Source organism: Alosa sapidissima, chromosome 7 (genome assembly GCF_018492685.1).
Source record: "Alosa sapidissima isolate fAloSap1 chromosome 7, fAloSap1.pri, whole genome shotgun sequence".
Taxonomy (NCBI): domain Eukaryota; kingdom Metazoa; phylum Chordata; class Actinopteri; order Clupeiformes; family Clupeidae; genus Alosa; species Alosa sapidissima.
In genome coordinates, this window is record NC_055963.1 from 32,343,156 (window position 1) to 32,365,525 (window position 22,370).

Sequence of the window (22,370 nt, forward strand, 5' to 3'; positions counted from 1 at the left end):
TGAATAATCGATGGTGAGTTTTTTTCAGATTAGCTTCTGCACATGTGCCAAGGAGTGGGATTGTTGGCTGAGCTGCAGCATGCCGCTGTCATCCTGCTGTCATCTATTATATTCTACACAGCTGCCATTATCAAGGTGGTAATCTTCACACAGATTGAAAGTGACAAAAGTGTCACCATGTTCATTTCTTTTGAAATATACGAATTGGGATTTGAACGCCTTTTTTTCATATTTTAAATTGAGAAATGTTTTCAAGTTACGGAAGGTCAAAAAACAAAAATCACTGCCCATGCATGCAAAAAGAAGGGTGGGCAAAATTTCCATCTTTTTAGTGGCACATTTCCTTTCCTTTTGTCTGTGTCATGAATACTCACAGAATCGTTTGGTGGTGGCGTTGATTGTGGGTGAGGGCGGACCGGTTCCAGCTGTGTTAAAGGCGCTCACGGTCAGAAAGTACTGAGTGTGGCCCGTCAGGCCACTGACATAGACAGATGTCTGATTGCCAGACACTCGCACTTTGCCCATCGTCTCAGGCTTGGTGTCATCTTCCCAATACACTACCTGCATTCACAATGACAGACAGAGAGAGAGAGAGAGAGAGAGAGTGAGAGAGAGGGGGGGGGGAGAAGAGAGAGTGAAGGAGGGGAAGTAGAGAGAGTGAGGGAAAGGGATCAAGAGTGAAGAGGGAAAAAGAGTGGAGAGGGAGAGAGAGAGAGAGAGAGAGAGAGAGAGAGAGAGGAGGGGGAGAGAGAAGAGAGAGTGAAGGAGGGGAGGTAGAGAGTGAGGGAAAGGGATCAAGAGTGAAGAGGGAAAAAGAGTGGAGAGAGAGAGGGAGAGAGAGAGAGAGAGAGAGAGGAGGGGGAGAGAGAAGAGAGAGTGAAGGAGGGGAGGTAGAGAGTGAGGGAAAGGGATCAAGAGTGAAGAGGGAAAAAGAGTGGAGAGAGAGAGGGAGAGAGAGAGAGAGAGAGAGAGAGAGAGAGAGAGAGAGAGGGGGGGGGGGGGGGAAGAATAAATAAGAGTGTGTGAAGGGGACAAAGAGATAGAAGAGGAGAAGAGTGAAGAGAAGAATAGCATGATAGAAAGTCAGAGAGAGAGAGAGTGTGTGTAAGAAATATTTACAAATACAGAAAGAGAGAGTGAGAAGAATAGGGCAGGCAGAAAGGGAGAAAAAAAAGAGAGAGAGAGAGAGAGAGAAAGAGAAAGAAAGAGAGAGAGGAATAGGGCAGGCAGAAAGAGAGAAAAAAAAGAGAGAGAGACAAGAGCACATTTCCCTATTCATCCTCAGGTTCCAAAAAGTGGAAGTTAATAACATAATCCATTGCATGCATCGTAGCGGTGCTATGACAACGGAGCGGTTTTGTGCTCGGAGATGGAAGCAGTCTGGTTGCAGGTCTTGAGGTGAACATAGAATATCTTACTGCGAGTGTCGTGCCTCTAACACAGCTACAAGGGAAAGCCTCTAGAGGAACTGTGCCAGTGGGAAATGATTGTCGAAATGAATCAATGCCAATCTTTCTGTGATTACTCATTGGAAATACAAAAGTCTTTCCAATGAGGAGAGATGGAGTGTGTGTGTGTGTGCGTGTGTTTGTGTATGTAAGAGGTGGGTGGGTGGGTGGAAGGGGGGGGGGGGTGAGACAAAAATTGTTATTACATTTCAGGCACCTTTCATTTTCACTAAGAGACAGGAAACCCACCTCATAGCCAAGAACTCTTTCAGGAGAGGAAGCGGCGAGAGGCAGCCAGTTCACTTCGATCTCTGAGGCAGAGGCACTTCTGACCCATACTCTGCCTGGCACACCACTGGGCTCTGACCAGACACAACAAGACAAAGATGAGCCCAAAGACGAGGTGTTATATGTGTGTGTGGTGTGTGTGTGTGTGTGCAGATGTTGTGGGAGAGAGAGAAGAGAATGATACAAAGAGAGAGAGAGAGAGAGAGATATGTTTATGTGTGTGTGTGTGTGTGTGTGTGTGTGTGTGTGTGTGTGTGTGTGTGTGTGTGTGTGTGTGTGACAGAAGAGAAAAAGGGAGGGAGAAGAGAGAGAGAGAGAGAGAGAGAGAGAGTGGCTGTGTTTGAGTCTCAGTGAGCGCAGACAGACTTAACACTGATTATTTAAAAAACAGGAACACTGCTGGAAATATAATCTCTTCCCTCAAACAGTAAATGACTGTCCTTTGCTTTGATGGCCTACGTGGCTGACACAAAAGAATATTATCTGTACAAAAATTCAATTAAAGCTCTAAGACACTGACAGAAAACTGTCTCTGCCAGACAGATTCTTCCATTCCCCTTCAGCTCCCCCCGACCCCCTCCCCCTCAAATGATATCCAATTGGCCATTAAAAAATGTACCTGGATCACAATGTCCTCATCAGTCTCTATTTTTTTCTCTCACTTTTTCTCACTCTGATGCTACGAACAACACACACACACACACACACACACACACACACACACACAAAAGAAGATTTGTGCTTTGATTTTCAAAATGGCAGCGTGGCTCGGTTCCAGGTGGCATTCTGTGCCATGCCGCCGACATCACCCGCCCGGCGCTAATGATCTCACCCTCCTCGGCAGAGAAGACGGTGGTGACGGCACTGAAAGGGCCCTGGCCTTTGGTGTTGTAGGCGCCCACTTTCACGCTGAAGGGGTAGAAGGGGGCGATGCTGTCATTGCGGTAGACGTAGCGAGACACGCCGGGTGTGGAGGTGACGGCGTGCGTCCAGGTGACCTCACCCAGCGGCCGGAAGGCGATGATGTAGCCAAAGCCGTCGCCATTCTGCAGTTCCTCAGGCACAGGCTGAGAGGGAAACACAAAACTATAGTGATATTAAAACACATACGGGACAGCCTACGAGTACACCCTAGCATGTTTCTATAGTGATATTAAAACACATACGGGATAGCCTACAAGTACAGCCTAGCATGTTTCTATAGTGATATTAAAAACACATACGGGACAGCCTACAAGTACAGCCTAGCATGTTTCTAAAGTGATATTAAAACACATGCAGCACAGCCTACGAGTACAGCCTAGCATGTTTCTATAGTGATATTAAAACACATACAGGACAGCCTACAAGTACAGCCTAGCATGTTTCTATAGTGATATTAAAACACATGCAGCACAGCCTACGAGTACAGCCTAGCATGTTTCTATAGTGATATTAAAACACTTGCGGCACAGCCTACAAATACAGCCTAGCATGTTTCTATAGTGATATTAAAACACATGCAGCACAGCCTACGAGTACAGCCTAGCATGTTTCTATAGTGATATTAAAACACATACAGGACAGCCTACAAGTACAGCCTAGCATGTTTCTATAGTGATATTAAAACACTTGCGGCACAGCCTACAAATACAGCCTAGCATGTTTCTATAGTGATATTAAAACAAATACGGCACAGCCTACGAGTACAACTAATCATGTTTCTATAGTGATATTAAAACACATAGCCTACAGCACAGCCTACGAGTTCAGTCTGCTATACAATGCTAATGGCGCAGCCTACGAATACAACCTAGCATACGATTGTATTACAAGACATACTCGTACCTACGGCCGAATTACAGCCGTGGAGATATCCTTTACCAACCCCACTCCCACTCGTGTCATATTGTTTCATTAAAACATACAACACGGCCAATTAGTTCAATCTACTATAATAGAGCCATCACAATATTAAAATGTATGGACCCTTTCAAGAGAGTTCCATTATCAGCATCATAGTTGGCCCCACAAGACTTCCTTTTTAACATTCCATATGTTATCTTAATGTAGAGGAAGTAGATTGGGGCCCAAATAGAACGTTCAAGCATTGTTTTTGTTTTTATTGATGAAAGGGTCTATATGGCACAGCTTACAAGTTCATTATGTTATACTACCAAACTGTAATATATTAAAACATATAGTATGTGGCAGAGCCTACGAGCACAATCTGCAATTATTTCCAATATCAAATAGCCTCCAATACATAAATATATGGAACAGCATAAAATATTTACTACAGTGGTATTAAAATGCATACGGGTCATTCCACGTCAATTCAACCAGGGCCCACGCAGGGGACAGCTATGACCATGCAGGATTATCCAGACCAAACATGACGATTTTGCTACATAGTATTCCTATTTATGTATCAGCACGCAAAATTTGAGCCTCCTACATGGTTTAGTTCTTGCGCTGTGGGCTTGTGAACTTTGACAAAAAAAAGAGGCCGAACAAAATCGACACCCCCCTCCCCATGTAAAACTGGCTGTATCTTGGAAAGTATTGATCTTACATAAGAGTCATTTTACAGTGTGTCTCCTGGGTAACATAGGTACACCTGGTAATTTTTTCAGAATTTTTTAAGACCTAAGTGCGTGGGCCCTGGTTGAATTGACGTGGAATGACCCGTACAATAAGCCCTTCCATATGTTTTAGATCTCACTTCTGATATTCTGCGATAAAGCTCCAGTAATAGTAGCGATATTAACACATTTAGGTCTGAATCCCTTCTCCCCTTCTGTACCACCAGCAAAAAAACAACTCCATTACATTGAGCAGAAATGACAGCATCTCGTGGGATTGGAGTTAGACTAGCGAAACTAGCCCGGAGCCACGCGTCAACGAGCGAAATTATAGGACCCTTGGGTCCAAGCGGGGAATGGTTATCCGGAGGAAACAAACACATTTGCTTCTATTCAATTAGGCCGAATGGTTACCTCATGCAGATCTGGGGATGCAGGGACAAGAGGGGGGAGGAGGGTGAGAGGGGGTTATAATGCAGACGGATGACTAACCTCCCACGTTATTACCAACTCTGATTTGGAGCCTCCTCCGCCGCTGACATCAGTGGGGGCCGTGTCGGGGACTGAAGATGGGAATGAGATAAAGTCGACTCATCAGAGCGCTCGCGCCAACACACACACACCCACACACACACACACAAAGTGTCTGCCAGCCAGCGCTCCCCTTCCCACAGTGTTCTGGCTGCTGTAATGTGTGTGTTTTGTGTGTGTGTGTGTGTGGGTGAGTGTGTGGGTGGAGAGGGTAAGTGTGTGTGTTTGTGTGTGTGTCTGTTCTCTGGTCTGTATGTGTATGTGTCTGTGTGGGTGTGTATGGGTGAATGTTTCTGTGCTGATGTGTGTTTGTATGTCTGTAAGTGTGTCGCAAAAGCACACAGTTTAACTAGCGTTCATTTTCAGCTTGGCACAAAACTAATTGGCTGGCAACAGGATTCACATCCCTGTTGAGATATGTTCTACTGTATGTAGGGACAGTGCTCTTGAAGGCCTCCCTTTCAACATTCACTATGAAGAAAACATTTAAAAGGTTGCATAGGGGCACCCAATGTTCAGTAATTGTGCTCTATATATGCATCCTGAAGCATTGCACACAGGGCTCATGCTTGGTTCTTGGCAATGACCTTGTCCGGTCATTTAGGCTGTGTGCACAACAGTCTCACCGGAATCTTCCGTGCGGGTCTTGAGTGAAGCGGGACTGGGCTCCCCCATCCCCACGCTGTTCCGTGCCACCACGCGGAACTCATACTCCACCCAGGCGTTCAGGTTCACCACGGTGGCCGTCAGCGTGTTCCCATCGATCACCTCAGGGACTGCCGAGACGGGAGAGAGAAACAACAGGGGCCCATCTGACAAACCACACGGCCAAACGCGCTGACGCCAGCACCTGTCTCCAGCGCTCCGCGTCACAACCACACAAAAAGTTGGGAGCAATTTCCCCCCGCAGACACTTTTTTAACTAATTCAACTTCTTGTGCTAGATTGAGTAATCATGTTTCTCTCGGTTTTGAAGTGTCTATGTCCTCTCATGTGGCAATTTTTGACACAGACAAAACCCACTTTGGATGATTCAGATTTATTCTAAAGCTGTGGTTCGCTTGCATTTCTGCGAGTGTGGTGGATAATTCTGGATAATACCTGTGTCCACCGCCTGCCAGCCCACGGTGAAAGGGGTCTTGGTCTGGAGGATGTATCCCACGATGGGGCTGCCATTGTCAGGGCCAGGCTTCCAGGAGACCTGAGCGGTGCTGTCCGTGATCTCGTCCACCGTCACGCTGTCCGGGGGGCCTGGGGGACCTGGACAGACAGTAATTAAATAATGTTAGCTTTTCCATTCCGCACACACACACAAACACACACTCTCTCTCCGTTTCTTCTCCTCTCCTCTCCATCACTCTCGATGACCTCATTAAAGCCTTCCTCATACAGACGTGGGAAGGAATCATCATAGACGCTCTCAGGACGCCTCTTTCAGCCTTGTTACATCACGCCGTGTTTGCCACAGGCATGAGCGCTTGTTACAGACTACGCAAGAACTCCTGTACAACGTGGAGCGCAATCAGATGCTACTATAAAGACAAGTAATCTCCTTCCCTTCCTCTTCCTTTACTCCTACAGTGTTCTCGTGGGGGCCAGAGGGAATGTGTTGCTCTGTGTGATTAGAATACATGTCTGGGGATAACTTGTTGAAACTTTCGTCTTGACTTACACAGAAATGGGCTACAGATGAGGTTGGGTTTACTTTTATAATCTGCTAAGGAAGGTGCTTGACAAAAGCACCATTCACCTCTGCTGTATTCTGTAGGAAGTAAGATTGCTACTCTTAGCTTTGCCTTGGAGACACATTGGATTTGTTCTCCAATGTCAAAACAGGCCAAGGTACCTGTCCAAATTTAGACCAAATTTTCTGCATAACAATCTCTTCTAGGCATGCAAAATATGCCTGCCCCTAAAGGACCACTTTTACTGCACCACTGTGCAAGATCTGTGTAGGCTGAAACAATAAGCATACAGTATTAATTTTCTCATAGGTCAGAGAGAACATTCATTGCTCTGAAACATGGAATGCCTGTCAAGCAAATGTTAATTGAGAGGTATTGATCCTCCCAAATCTCATTATTGCTCTCTGATAAACTGTTTTGATATGCTGCCTTCATTTAGAAAACACTAATTGAACCTAAAATCAGCAATCAATTCATTATTCAATTATGCTTTCATTACAGTGGAACGAGCCAAGACAAGCCAAGCTGTAAAGGATTTCGGTTAGTGGAGCTTGTCGGCAAATGTTGCACATACAAGCAAACCCCCCCGAGGACAGACTAAAACATATGAGAGGGCTGATCAGCAGAATCATAAACCAGCTTCCACGTGCTGTTGTTTAATACTGTATGTCTGGCTTTATTTGGTCATAAATCCTAATTATCCGCAGCAGCAGAGGAAGGAAGTGGGATGTTCACCTTTGACGACCAAAACCGCAGACGCTGAGAGGCTCTCGACATCTGTGTCCACCACACACACGTACGTCCCAGCATGCTTCAGCTGGATGTTCCGAATCATCAGGTCACCCGCTGTTGGCTAGCACATGGAACACAAAAAGCAAAAAATAACTGTTTACAGACATAATTGTGGTAAATAAATGTTGCATGTCGATTAAGATTTGTATTCCAAGCAGCTCCATGGGCTTCCAACACATGGAAGATTTCTATATAGGTAACATTCATGATAATTTATGCTATGTTATTCACACAGCCAGTGTGACAGTTCTATATGGATGCCTTGGAGCCAGTAAAGTGTTTACTCTGGGGTGTGAGGTGTCCGTGCTGAGAAAACAACCCTTTGGCTGTCCCACCGGCTGCCTCAACTATGCAGAGGCAGGCATTACACACAAACCTACTGGATAAAGGGAACCAATTACTTAATTACTCGAGAACGAAGGAGCGGCTCCACCATAGACACAACCAGCGGCACGGCTAAATGGAACCAATGGGGCGTGCAGACGAGGCGAAGAGTACAGGCTATGATGATGCACAGATGATCATTCAGCAGAAATGATGAGTGGCAAATGGAATAAGTCTTGCAGAAAAACAAACAAAAAAAAAAACATCACAGCTAAACGAAGAGGAGAAAAAGGCAGATTCAACAACAAAGAATTCTCATTTTGACGTATTAAAGGAATCCATCTGCACAAACAAAAGTGGGGAAAGTTCTATGACTACACATGAGGAGCATTTCTACCTTTGGATTTCAGCATAATCAAAAGCTTGAACTCTTGGGAATCCATATATGACAACATTTTTCATGTACAATCTGTATAGTGCTTTACATGGTCAGATTAATCTTACTATGTCTCAATTAAATTAGATCAAAAAAGCAAAAAACTGCAGTATATGTGTATATCCCTTAGCAATAAGTAGATGCAGCATATTGGGTATTGAAATATTTACAGGAATCCCTAGAAATGGAACATTCATGTTGTTTTATCCAATATTAGTCTTGCTGATGTATAGTCCATCTTATAGACACCCACTGAACCAACAAAGAAAATGCAAAAATTGTCAGTATGCATTTTGGGTAGCCAAAAGTCCTATGGGGAGTTTCCATAGGGAATTTTACAAAAACGCATGAGCATATCTTGGCAAATAATGGTCTAAAGTACTAATATTTCATTCTATATTGATCTACTTTGAGATACAGATTCACAAGACCTGGTAGTGGGCCTCAGTTGTGTTTCCAAGACAAAATAAATTACCAAAAGGGCAGAATGTGGTCATTTCCAGAGATGTACAAAACCGCTTAAAAAAATCATTATTTTACCCTTTGCCACTCTCTGACAGTTCATCACACAGTCAATCTATTTATACCAAAATAATCTACTATCCCTCTGCTTTCAAAAGAGGTCAAGCACTTGAATATAAGTCAAAGTATGTGGAAACAGGGCCATTGTTAGTAAGCGGTGTGCAATTTCGAGCAAAAACTCAAAATAGGGGGGTAAGTGTAAAGATTTAAACAATATAGGCCTTTACAGTATATCCATGTATATCACACACATAACCACCAACTCTGAAAAAACACTTCTATAGGGAAGAACAGAGAAGGACCACAGGAATGCCGAACAGATTCTCCGGAGACCACTCAACTCCTCTCTCTCAAAAAAAAAAAAAAGAAATTGCATAAACTGAGAACAAATACTTTCATCTCATGCTGCACCTTAGCTCAGACAATGGTAAATGTGTGGTTAATTTGCCTCTTTAGCTGCCTCAGAGTTGGGGAGAAACCGTTTTCCGTGTGTCATTATGGAAATGAATTCTGCAGAGATGAGGAGTTTGACTGATAGTCCCGGTGGACCCGTGAGATGAAAGAGTTTGCGAAAATTGTATCTCAGCACTGATAACCATCAGCAGCAAACAAGGACACACAAAGGAAGGATATTTGTGAATATGGGCAACACAGTCTTAAAGCAGTTTTGAAGTTCATACAGAAACACGCACACTGTGAACTGAAGACTTGTGACAGTTATTCATTCCAATTACTTTGGTGTGATCAGTGAGCAGTACTATTTAGAGAAGATCTTCAGCAAACAGAAAAAAGTGGGTTAGATTTAAAGGGGGAGTGTATACACAGAAATGTCTGTACACTTACAGGATTGTACACATTCACACACATAACATACACACACACACACACCTAGGTTGCTAGGTTACGGGGACGCTGGCGAGACACGCCGCTCCCTCTGGCGTCATGTTTTTGTTTGTTTTTATGTAATGTTCGTAATTTTATGTAATGTCATGTTTATTTTTTGTATTGGTTTGTCAAGTTAAATGTTTTCCCTATTTATTTACGTTATTTTTTTAATAGTTTTCGTGTTATTCTTAGTCCTTTTTACTGCTTCTAATTCAGCTGATGTCGTTGACGTTTGTCCATTGGGAGCTTGCTATGGCTAGCTTTTGCCCTAGCTGGGCATCGGACATCCTTCCATCCATCCGTGAGCGGTGCTGCACTTCACTGTCTGGTCGAGGGGATCTCTCAGGACAGCTGGACCTAGGCTACTCTGCGAAAGATCTGCCGTGGCCGCCGAGCTGTGGCTGACCTACGAGCTGCCATGCCAACTGCAGACTAACTGGGCCTCTGACATCCTTCCATCCATCCGTGAGCGGTGCACTTCACTGTCTGGTCGAGGGGATCTCTCGGGACAGCTGCGAAAGATCTGCCGTGGCCGCCGAGCTGTTGCTGACCTGCGAGCTGCCATGCCAACTGCAGACCAAAGATTCTAGAGCGCTCCGCTCTAGAATCTTTGCTGCAGACTAACGGTACCGATCCACTTGCACGACACTTCATTTTGCCGTAACGGTACCGATCCACTTGCACGACACTTCATTTTGTCGTGTCTCATTCCACTCTAGTCCTATGGGTGACGTCAAGCGACTTTAACGCGCCCGCAAAGCATTCCGGGAAGGCAGCGCTGCATTTGAAAATATGGGGATCGAATGGGGATCGCATCCTGTCTGCATAAAGAGGCGTGTCGATGACCTATTGACGAGCGTAAGTTGCAACCGGCCAACAGCAGCGGCAGAAATAACCGGCGCACACCTGATATAAGGTTGATTTTCTCCAGACTGGATTGCTCAAAAATGCAAAAAATGTACCTGAAATGTTCAGAAGAGTTTGAGGATCATGAAAATGTGCCCGAAATTCACATTCCTAACTCTATAGAACCAAGACCTTAGCATATGTGGTGAAATTCTGAGCTATGCCCATAGACTTCAATGGAGCAGTCGCTGCCTCTGCTCTGCATAAAGGGGGATTTTGACACCCCCCCCCCCCCCCCGTGCGATCCGGGTTCCCGGAAGTGGCTCCTGGTGAAATATCTTGCTCCGCCTTAACAATCTTTGCGGTCGCTGTTAAAAGTCCATCTACACGATCGCTAGGGCTGGGACAACGCGTCGACGTAATCGATGACGTCGACGCAAAATATGCGCGTCGATTCATTAAGCATAATGTGTGCCGCTAAATATTTTGAATTTTACACCTTCAGTGTTTCCCATACGTTAACTAATCTGTGGCTGGGGGCCACGAAATCATTGAGCTGTGCTTTTTACACACGCAGCCTTTCCTTGCCCTGGCCACTCTCTCTTGTAACGAGCCCGCTGCTCATCCTCTGCATGTGCATTTAACAAAATATTCACGATTGTTGTTGCAACATAGAAGCATTGCATAGAACACGGTGGGCTAAACTGCTATTAAATCCGCTTAGCATCGTGACCATGCTGACAAATTTGTTCAAAACTGCTGCATTAAAGTTAACTCTGCTAAGGTCTCATCACAACATAGTAGCCTACATTGAGGAGACCAAACTAAGTTAAGTTATGCAATCAAGCAGTATCTCAAAGCTAACGTTAGAATACTGTTCGGATGTCAAGTTTAGCATGCTTACTTACATCTGCTTGTCAATTTCGTTACTCATGTAGGGCTCATTTTATTGACTCTGAATGTTTGCATAATCCCAATGTAAATGGAAAAGTGTTTTCCAAGACTCAAAAGTGCTTGTCCCAAGGAGAAGTAGGCTACGAACCGTTATTTGAACTAACTACGTTATGAATTGCATTCACACATCAGCAGCGTTTTAACAGTGTTAACACAGATAATGAATGCGTAATGTTAATTGCAGGGATTCACAAACGTCGTCCTAAAGTGACAGGCACTCAATTAGACCTACTGAACTGAACTGAATGCTACCTCTGACTAAGAATGCATTACTTTGCACTTGTATAGTCTTTTATTTTGGAATCTTAAGCGCAATAAACATATATTCCAAATTGGTTTGTTTTCAATTGGAAAATGTTAAGGAATTCATGTTTTTTTCATTCAGATATGTAAATCAACATGTTGCTATTAGTCAATTAATGGGGAGATAATCGAATCGAAATCGAATCGGACTGAAAAAATGAATCGTTAGATTAATCGATGCATCGAAAAAATAATCGCTAGATTAATCGTTTAAAAAAGAATCGTTTATCCCAGCCCTAACGATCGCCCACTACTTCAGACTGTGCTTCCAGTGATCTGCAGACTGCAGTCTACAAGGCCTAACGTTAACGTTATCTCCAGACTGCCAGTGAATTCACCGGGTTGGTCAGTTGCTAAAGAACTTTGTTGGCGTTGCATGTGAAGACACAGCTCTGTGCGCAGTTTTCACGGATCATCATTGCCCTTGGACATTTTTCAGCTGGTTTGGAAATTGGACTAAGACCCCGTTTACACAAGCATGTGTGTTTTTATAAATGAAGACATTTCCCTACGTTTGAGCCTTTCATTTAGACGCAAACAGAGAATTCGCCCCGTAAAACGGTTATCCAAAAAAACTCCGGCCAAAGTGATTTTTTTGGAAAACTTCGTTTATGCGTTTGGTTGTAAACTGTGGTAAACGGAGTTTTGGGCAGCCAACGTCACAGTATGCAATGTGCGACCAATGTTTACATTTACATGTTCTCACGTGCGACTTCACATTTTCGGGCTGAGGTGATCATGGATGCGCTCAGAATAGCCATCGCGTTTATGTTGGTGCAGACCCTTTTTGTTGTATCGACAACAACTTGCTTTACCGCTGCTATCCGAAGAAGAGAGCACACTTCCGTTTCCGGTGGCTCGGGCAACTTTTCAGGCTTCTGATTGGTTAATGTGAGCTTGAGCTTATCGTTAGACTGCCACTGTGGTTTGGCGTGCTCATGACAGCATGTATGTACACGGGTTTGTGTAAACACATTAAAAAAAAAACGGTCTCGGTTAAAACGGTAAATGCAGTTTTATTTGCAAACGTAGATGGCCAGATATTCGTTTAGGAAAATACCCTGGTTCGTGTAAACGTAGTCTAATTTTAACATCACTTTTCCCACTTTTTAAATATATTTATATATATTTTTTTACTTTTTATTTGTTTATTTGTTTTGTTGTCTGTCTTGTATGTCTTGGTGTCACGGGTACGCTGGCGACTACGCCGCTCCGTCCGGCATTTTTTGTATTTGTTATTTTTTAAATGTATTTGTCATGTCTTGATATCATGGGCACGCTGGCGACTACGCCGCTCCATCTGGCATCTTTTGTCTTGTTATGTGTCTTGTTTGTGGAGCGCTTTGGGTTGCACTCTGTGCATGTTTAAATGCGCTTTAAAAATAAAACTGACTTGACTTGACTTATACACAAACATAATCAGACAGCAACACATTGAACATGTGATGATCAAAATATCCTTGAAAACAGAGTTAAGTGACACGTGTAATTTACGTATAAAATAACAGACTCTCATCATCGATCCAGGCAGACCTTACATTGACAGTTCTAATGATGCTTGCATTGAATATTCTTCTCTCTCCTAATATTAATTAATCTCCACTGGGGAACAGAATGGCAGCATATGGATTTTCAAACGTTTCAAATGTTATGCCGTTCAGCAAAGCTAGCAGCGCTTCCAGCAAGCTGACCCATTAAAAGTCAGCAGAGGACGCCAGCTTTAGTGAGTGAATTTTATTATTAATAAAAAGTTTTGTAGGTCAACTGTACTCATGGAAAAACGATGGAAAACAGGTAGGACGACTTTGCCCTGAGGGCGCAGACATAATGATCGTTTAAAAAAAAAAAAAAACACACACACACACAAACAAATGGACAAATAAATAAATGAACAATCACTCTTTTAACATCTCGTTCCATACTCACCCCTCCCACGTGTTCGAAGTGTCGGTCCACCTTGCTGATGACTTGGCCGTTGAAAGCCCAGGAGAACGCTACATCCAGGGCCGGGTCGCACGCCACCTGGCAGGGAAGCACGATGCTCTCGCCCACAATGATCTCCATGTTTGACGGGCCCTGACTGATCCTCGTGGGCTCTGCTCCCAAAGCACAGCAATCCAATGGGTTAGTGTCAATATAAACAAGTCAGCAGCACATGCGGGCACATCCGTCAAATGTATTCATGTCAGAGGGTATGGATCCTTCCCTAGTAAACGTTTATGGTGATTGGAGTTGCATTCCTACTTTGAAACAGATTGGATGTTTTGCTATGTGGGTTATGAGCATGAGCATATCCCCCGCCAATAAAACGAAAATATAATTTCTTTAAAGGTATTACATGGCTCCCCGGGCAAGGAAAAGTTAATAAATAGATGAAGTCAGTTGGGCTTGCTGCATCATAACATTTCACACAAGTGGCTTGGCAAACAGAACTTGGCAGCTAATATACAACCCTGTTAAAATCACTTCATGATATAGTAATTATGTAAAATCCTTGGAAAGGCCCAACACTACCTCTTAATGTTGAGTCTCAGTTAGCTGGGAGAGTCAAAGCCATTTGTCTATAGGAATGCTGTTGACAACAATCTTTCAATAGCACTTTGCTCTAAAACTCTACATTAATACAGTCAAACATACTGCTTTCCTGCATGTTTTGGCACTATAATATTATTTTCTTACAAAACACTGACCAGAAACCCTTCACGAGTGAGAGTGGGGTTGGCAAGGGATATACCCACGGCTCTACTTCAGCCGTATGCATGGGAGCCAGAGGCTGAGTGCCGAAGGTAAGCACAAAGTGTCCAAGCGGGAATGAGATTTTGCATTTCACGATGACTGATGGAAAACCTCTCATCTTATCAGAAATGAATAAATAGTTCGACCAGACCCAACTAACTAAAAAAAAAACCCTATGTGAATCGTGATCATGTGGTCTGAGAAGCTGTGCCGGTTTCATTTCCATCCATGTGAATCTATGGGATTCACACAAAAAAAGCAGCATAACCTCAGGCACCGAGATGGAGCAAAGAACTCCTGAAGCATCCTTGGACCAATGAAAACATTTGATCTAAGTCACCAAAGGTGACTTGAGCAGGAATTAAAATGTATTTGGGGCAAGCTCAGGCTATCCATCACAATGAGCAGAACAACTTAGTAGAAACTCTCAGTACCAAGAACCCTACCAAGAAACTAGTTTCTATATGGAACTTTTGTCACATCAGGAATATGTTAAAGGTGCCGTGTTGAGTTATCTTGAACAGAGCCACAAGGCACTCTTCCAGTGACTTGCCTTGTATTTAATATAGCTCCACATGTAGAACAAAGTGATATTACAAGAAAGCTGGGCCGATGCTAGCTGTTTTTGCATGCTACATTTAGTGGGTGTCTGGGCTACAGTACACCGAGTTCTGATCTCTACCATAAGAAACATAAACCTACACTACATAGACATTATAGAAGGACAACATTGTGTAGTATGCAAAACTAGTCCTTGAGGTCTAAGAGCACCTGGAAAGAGGAAAAGGTCTCTAGTAATGGAAACAAAACAAGTAATAACCTCTGAAGGCTCCCCATTGATAGAAACAAACCAAAGGATTCACTTACAGCACAGTGTCTTGAAAAACAAAGAGCTCACTTGTGACTAGCAGTCTTCCGGAGGTGCTGGCAGTCCCAAACTGGTTTTGTGCCAGGCAGGTGTAGGTGCCTCCATCAGTCTTTGTCAAATTTGTGATTTTCAACGTTCCATCAGGAAGAATAATTACCCTACAAGATAGACAACAAATTCCCTTCTCATCAAATCACATCTATCTCAGGAGGGGACAATGCCATTAAGAGATGTGCTTATCATAGATACTACAGCAATGGAGTACCAGCATAAAACATCTTTTGCATAATTCTGTAAAGCTTGGAGATGGAACAAATGTAGCACATGCTGATTGAACCTCATCAGCCATAAGAAAAAGAATACTTATAAATCCAGATTTAATTATTTTGCAAACTAAAAGGGGAGAATGACTCATTTACACTGTCGTGGCAATTTCAGTGTTACAATTGTCTCCAGAGTATTTTGATTTAAGATATACTTCATCTTGTTTCATTTGTCGACACAGCACAATGTTATATCCAAAATCAAATTAAAGAAAAAAGTAAGAAAAACAGGCAGAAAGAAAGAAAGAAAGAAAGAAAGAAAGAAAGAAAGAAAAAATCTGGCACATCAACTGCTCTTTTCCAACAATTTAATCCAACAGCAGCAGGAGGTTGAGTTGGTGGGCGGCGGTGGTGATCGCGTGTGTGTGTGTGTGTGTATGTATGTATGTGTGCGTATGTGTGCGCGCGCGTGTGTGTGTGTGTGTGTGGGTGGTGTTGTTGGGGACGGCGATGGGGGAGCATTCAGCATTGGAGCTATTTGCAACGCTGTCAAGTGACAACTCACAACGAGCCATTTCATACTCCACAACCTCTCCCCTAAATAGCTGAGAGACCCCCTGCCAGTACCAGCTAATGGTGCCATTCATTATTCATGAGCGGCCCTGGTCAGAAAGCCGCCACGGCAGGCAAGCAAGCAAACCGCTGCCACGCTCACGCCTCTGATAATTGTTGGGTTGCCGAATAAACGGGGCTAGCGAGCGGAGATAAAATATTGTTTTTTCTTCTCTTCTGATTTTTTAGTTTGTTTACGTGTTCGTTCCTTTGTGTGTTTTTTTGTCAGCGGGACCCTCACCTCTCGGTGGTCAGCAGCGGCTCCTCGCCTTTCTTCCACAGGCTAATCGCTCTGGGGTAGGCTTGGGGCCGGCACTCCAGCGTGACCGCACTGCCCGCCTTGGCTTTCTGCAGGGTCCGCAGTGGGCTCTTGGAAAAGTCTGGGGCGGACGCTGCCATGGAGAAAGAGAGAGAGAGAGAGATAAATAAATAAATAAATAAAGAAATGAATGAGAATAAACAACAACGAAAAGAAAAACATGGAGACGCGGTGGTGCAGAGGAGGAGACTCTGCAGGCATTACAACACACACACACACACACACACAAACAGACTGCACACTAGAGCAAAGCTATGCTGGTATTGAACAAAAGCCCAATCTATTGTAGCTTGTATGGGAAGCAAGAGTAATCACTACCTCTCATTGACACCTACATTTATTTTCTTGGTAACACATTTTTTGGGCTTTTAGTGTTCCATCGTATTTAAATAAATATCACAGCCTTCCAATGCCGCAAGCCATGAGAAGAGACTGCAACAAATGAGTGGAAAGTTTCACTGTAGCTTTTGGTAGCCTGTTATCTTATTCTCTCTATGCACTCTACCTCTGTGTGGCTACCAGTTGGCCTGCACTGATTGGCTGTTTCATTTTTGATCTCCTATAGGGTATGGGGGCTGATATTTATAGCGTTTGGATTGGTTGTCGTAGCCCAGAATAGACGCCTGTGGCCGCAGCTCACACAGGCCCAGCCAGCAGAAGTGGGACAGGCTCTCCTGAGCACCGCGATCAGGAGGAGGAAGCACAAATATCCCGCAACTGTTTACTGTACGACCGCCCCCAGCTCGCTCCTTTCCTCGCGCTGTGCCTCACTCTATCCTATCTCTCTCGGTCTCTCTCCCTCCCTCCCTCTGTCTTGTGCTCTACCTTCATCTCTCTGTCTCTCTCCCTCAGCCTATTTCTCTATCTCTCTCTCACTCTCTCTATCTTTCACTCTATTTCTCACTCTCCCTTGCACTCCGTGTCTCCATTGGGAACCTCAATCTGTCCCTCAAACCTCAGACAGACCGGAAGGGAGAGAGGACTGGATGGAGAGAGGGATAGATAAAAAGAAAGAGAGAGAGAGAGAGAGAGAGAGAGAGAGAGAGAGAGAGAGAGAGAGACAGACAGAGGGGGGAAAGGGACGTAAAGAGAGGTAGTAAGAGAGAGAGAGAGAGAGAGAGAGAGAGAGAGAGAGAGAGAGAGAGAGAGAGAGAGAGAGAGAGAGAGAGAGAGAGAGAGAGAGAGAGAGAGAGGAGACTGCTCCCTGTCACTGTTTGCTCTGGGCTTATTCCTGGGCTGATGTCCTCCGAGGCCGCTTTGTCATGCTGTCATCGCCCAGACGGCCTCCTTAAGCGCCTCGCCAAGCCAATCAATATTGAATTTACATGACAGAGAGATATTGCATGACTTTTGGCATAGCAAAATCAATGGTGATAATGTAGGCCTAACAAGGGTCTCTCAACAGACTGTCAGCGTGCACCAAACGGAGGGGTGGGGAATGGGCAGGGAAGGCAAGGGAGTAAACAGGCGCGGGAGCAGGAACAAAACGTTTGGGCAGGTTATAAAAGCGGCACTGGACGCCGCTGGACTCCTGATGAGCTTTTAATGAGATCTGCTCTCATGCCCACACATAAAGCAGCGGAGTTCACGATCCTTCGTGGCATTTTCCAGAGCGCGTGCATAATAGGAGCTACCTGTCAGAAGAGGCTCAGTGGAGCCTCTGACCTGCACTTAAGCACTTAGTCTTTAGCCTATCAACCCAGCCAGAGAGCACCGCGCCATCACTCTCCATGTAACATGGAAGAGTTAAGGAAATACAGACTGCTTAGTATTATGAAGAATAAGCACATGAAAGCACACACAAACAGACAAATATATACCGGTATGCACATACACAATGGCAGATCCACAGTCAAACACACACACACACACACACATACACAAAGAGAGAGCCACAGCTGCCTCACCCAGCACCATCAGCTCTGCGCTGAAATAAATGACGCCGTGCTTGTTCTCGGCCACGCACTGGTACATGCCGCCGTCTGACAGGTTTACCGCCTCTATGGAGAGCGCGCCGTCCACCAGCTGCATTCTCTCCTGCACAAACACCATGAAGAGGGATGCGTCAAACACACACACACACACACACACACACACACACACACACACAAACACACACACACACAAATAGCCCAGCGCCAGCGGCCTCAATGAATTACCTGAAGAGGGCTTCAAACGGGAGACGAAGGTAAGGGCAAGAATAAGTGCCTTGGCAGCGATTGCAATCCTGACCCCGGCATTTCAATGGAGCTATTGGCTCTCTACCAGCCTCTATACGGTATGTGTGTGTGGATCAACACAATATTTTGCTGTTAATAACCTTCCCTCTGAAAGCAATATAAGAAGCCCAAGATTGTCCCGATCTTGTGGAAAAAAGGTTGGACAAGTGTGTGTGAGTGTGTGTCACTATATATCTTGTGTGAGTGTGTGTCATGATTGGATAGATGTCAGGGTCGTACCTCTGAGACGAGCATCTCTCCGTTCTTGAGCCAGGTATGGGAGGGCTTGGGCTTCCCGTTGGCCTTGCACTCCCAGACCAGTCGGTCCTCGATGGCCAGCGCCGTGTCCCGCATTGTCTGGACCCACTGGGGCTTCGCTGGGAAATCAAAAGACCTTATTTCAGGCACGCCGCCTTTGGATGGAAATAGCTGCGGGAGGCACTGCTGACAAGACTTCAGAGAGAGGAGTCAGAGCACCTCAAACGCACGCACACAGGCAGGCAGGCAGGCAGGGAGGCAGGCAGGCACAGACAGGTAGGCAAAGCCTCTCAGAACTGGGGTGGGAGTTTAAAAAACAGCTTCCTGAGCCGCATCTCTCAACCTGCATACCACAGCTGGTTTGTGCTCTTTGCCTAAATTGCCGCATGCGTTCAGAACCTCACTACAAATATGAAACAACATATTGAGACTGACAAAGCCTACTAGCGCATATTGAGGATGCAGTTGCCCCTATGTCAGTGAAAATAAGTACAAGTCTGCATCTAACAATAATCATGATTGAAAATCCTTTTACTACCACACCTACAATCAATAAATGCTCCTTTTGAGTAACAGTGTGACAAAGTGCTGCCTAGTTTCGCTCCAACGTCTCTGGATAGCAGTCCAGAGATAGCAACACCACTGCCACATGTTAACGATGCTGGTCCTAAAATACAAGCACCAGGCCGCCAACTTCAATTACAGAAGGTTTCTTTTGTCAGTGGTCGTTGCTTTTTTTCCCTTTGCAATGTGGTCATGGAAACGGCGAGAGGCTGTCAAGGCACACAAAGCGTTGACAGAAAAATAATTGATTTGAAATTGTGGTTGTTAAATATGAAACAATATGAAATGGCTAGACAGATCAATTCTAATGGTGAACAAAAACTGTTCTAAGACACAACATTGGCCAGTCAGTGGATATCAATAGCTTATCAGGCCGGATGATGCCGTCAGTCTGATAAACAGCTCTGAGTCAACCCTTCAGAAATGAACAAAACAAACAACAATAAATGTGGATTCATCCAGAGGCCAAATATGCGCAATGTTTTTATCCTAAGACTGCTGACATTCTATCTTTTGTCTGAAGCCTGATAGCACACAAATATAGTTTGGGAAGGAAATGGAGAACTTAAAAACTGAACTGAATTCCCGGAGTGTCCATACCATGGAATAGGAGTCGTCCTCTGGCGACATTCTTCCCCATCTTGTTTTCGGCCAGACACTCGTATCCACCTGCGTCCTCCTGCTGGAAGCTGGGGATTTCCAGCACGACGTTGGAGTTCTTCATTTTCACTTTGCTGGGGAAGGGGACTCCGTTCGCCCGCCTCCAGGTGATCTCTGGGACTGGGCTGGAATGGAAACAGAGCGGGCATCAGTGAGACCCACTTAAGGGAATCAGAGGGACAACCACAGATGGCACAATGCAGCACAAATGGTGCCGCTATGCACAGTTGGCTTCTGTGAGTCCATTTTGATTTTAAATGCGCAGTATATAACTTACAAGCACACAAGCACACGGTATTCAAAGATGACTAATATCCAGAGGAAATGTCTGCAACTGTGTGTTTTTAAAAAAAATCATAACCACATCAATATTGTATATACTTGAAATAAACAAACAAACAAAATGAGACAATAGAAGAAACATGGAAATAGAATCAATAGAAGAGATGAGATGAATGGCACATGAAGAATAAGAAAAATAGAAGAGAAGAATGGGACATGAAGAATGGAAAAGAGAAGAAATGTATCCTGCTGTCTCAAACACATCTCGTTCCCTGTGAGGTCTATATTATTTCTCTGTAATCACAGCCCTTGTATTCTTTGACAGGTCCCAGGTACACCATCACGTCAGCTGTTGCACTGGACCCCAAACTTTTCCCGTTGTGAAAACTGCACGAAAAGCTTTGTCAATCAACTAAGAGAAGCAACTGAACCACAACAATTGCTCCAAAGAAGAGAAAAAAAGAGAAATAATCTGGCTGTCTACAAACAGAGTTTGACAACCGTGATTTAAAGAGTGTCGAGGAGAGACACAGAGGACTTCTCTGAGAGACAGCATCGCCTCAGTGACAGATAGCTATTAAAAGTCAGGGGGCTAGGGAAAGGAAAAAAAACGACTTGGCTGATTGAAAATGTAAGAATTCCACTTACTTGCCAAGAGCGAAACACTCCAGCGTAACAACTGATCCCTTCGCAGCTGGGACTGTGTCAGGGAAATGAACTTCTATTTTCGGCTCATATTCACCCATAGCTCCTGCAATACACAGGCACAGTAACATGTTTTTTTTTTCATATCCATAATTCATGAAAATCAGCTTGTGAGAGAAGTCGTGAAAAATATGGTAAACAAGACAAAGGTATAACCACCCCTATCCCCTCCCACCCCCAACTACAATGACATTCTCACTGAATGAAACTGAGACCACTCCTTTACCCTGAAGAAAACAAAGACAGAAACCGGGAAAGAAAGACAACAAATAATTTATATCTATTCTTTCTGACACATGGCACTGTGAGCCCTCTCTCCAGGGAAGATTCAAGATGTTTTGGGGCAAGTGGTTAATATTTAACTTCAGCCACCGGCAAGCTCTTTCTGTAGTACAAGAGTGAGAGAGAGAAAGAGAGAGAGCGAGAGTACAGAAACCAAAGCTCTAGATGTAGACAGCCAAATCTTGAGTAACCAGACCAGAGAGAGCTAAGACACGGAGCCTCTACAATCGCTCCTCAGGCTAACCTGTGCTGTTCTCCACAGACAAGCCCAAAATTATTCATAGCATTCGTGCCAAACTTTGGCCATTTTTATTTGACCAATAGGTTTCTTCTGCTTGGAAAAAGACTTCAGCATAAATGTAAGATATGCAAAAATAAAATTATTTGTTTTCAGTCATTATTTGTTATCAGTAAGAATAATCATGGGCTTAATTATATATCACATTGTAACTTCATTATTACTACCATCATCTTATAAGCCACCTGAGACTGTGACTTTGGTAACCAACCTCAACCCTTTCCCAACCAATTACTTTAGGTGAGTATGTGAGGGAAGGCCGGCTGAATTCATATGATACCCATAGAAAAGGCCTATGGAACAGCCCAGTCAGGGGATCACATCGTGGGCCAAGCAGTTCAAAAGCCTGGACAAGATAAGACAGCACCTAACCAGCTGCCCTTCGCTATTCAGTCAAGCGGTGCCAGTCAGTCGCCAGGTCCAACTGGATAGGTGCTGTGCTGTTTGGATAAGCTTGTGAATTATTTGGCTTCCCATAGATCAGGGCTGGATGAGGATCATATCATATCTGGCTCTGAGCCAGACCCGGGCCGCAGCCGATCCAGATCAGCCGGATATCTATACCTTTCCCAGTTTCCATCACAGCTGCCCTGTTCGTTAGGTGTTTATTCAGGTCTATTTTTGTATACAAAACAACGGAAATTAGGCAGGAATGCTTTAGAACAGGGCCACGTCATCGCCAGATCCATTCCAGAGCGGGGCAAGATCAGAACCAGATCAGAGCCG

General features: G+C 44.4%; 1 protein-coding gene across 1 annotated transcript in view; it reads right to left on the bottom strand.

Moving 5' to 3' along the window:
* Positions 1 to 22,370, bottom strand: part of cntn3a.2 (contactin 3a, tandem duplicate 2) — a 52,370-nt gene that overhangs the window by 14,876 nt on the left and 15,124 nt on the right. The window contains exons 7-20 of the mRNA XM_042098750.1: positions 21,008 to 21,110; positions 20,018 to 20,202; positions 18,836 to 18,972; positions 18,284 to 18,413; positions 16,299 to 16,449; positions 15,213 to 15,340; positions 13,505 to 13,674; positions 7,252 to 7,369; positions 5,933 to 6,091; positions 5,458 to 5,607; positions 4,793 to 4,863; positions 2,569 to 2,803; positions 1,698 to 1,810; positions 375 to 561 (exon numbers count right to left, since the gene is read on the bottom strand). Coding sequence (XP_041954684.1) covers positions 375 to 561; positions 1,698 to 1,810; positions 2,569 to 2,803; positions 4,793 to 4,863; positions 5,458 to 5,607; positions 5,933 to 6,091; positions 7,252 to 7,369; positions 13,505 to 13,674; positions 15,213 to 15,340; positions 16,299 to 16,449; positions 18,284 to 18,413; positions 18,836 to 18,972; positions 20,018 to 20,202; positions 21,008 to 21,110 — 2,037 coding nt within the window. The remainder of the gene's footprint in view (positions 1 to 374; positions 562 to 1,697; positions 1,811 to 2,568; positions 2,804 to 4,792; positions 4,864 to 5,457; positions 5,608 to 5,932; positions 6,092 to 7,251; positions 7,370 to 13,504; positions 13,675 to 15,212; positions 15,341 to 16,298; positions 16,450 to 18,283; positions 18,414 to 18,835; positions 18,973 to 20,017; positions 20,203 to 21,007; positions 21,111 to 22,370) is intronic.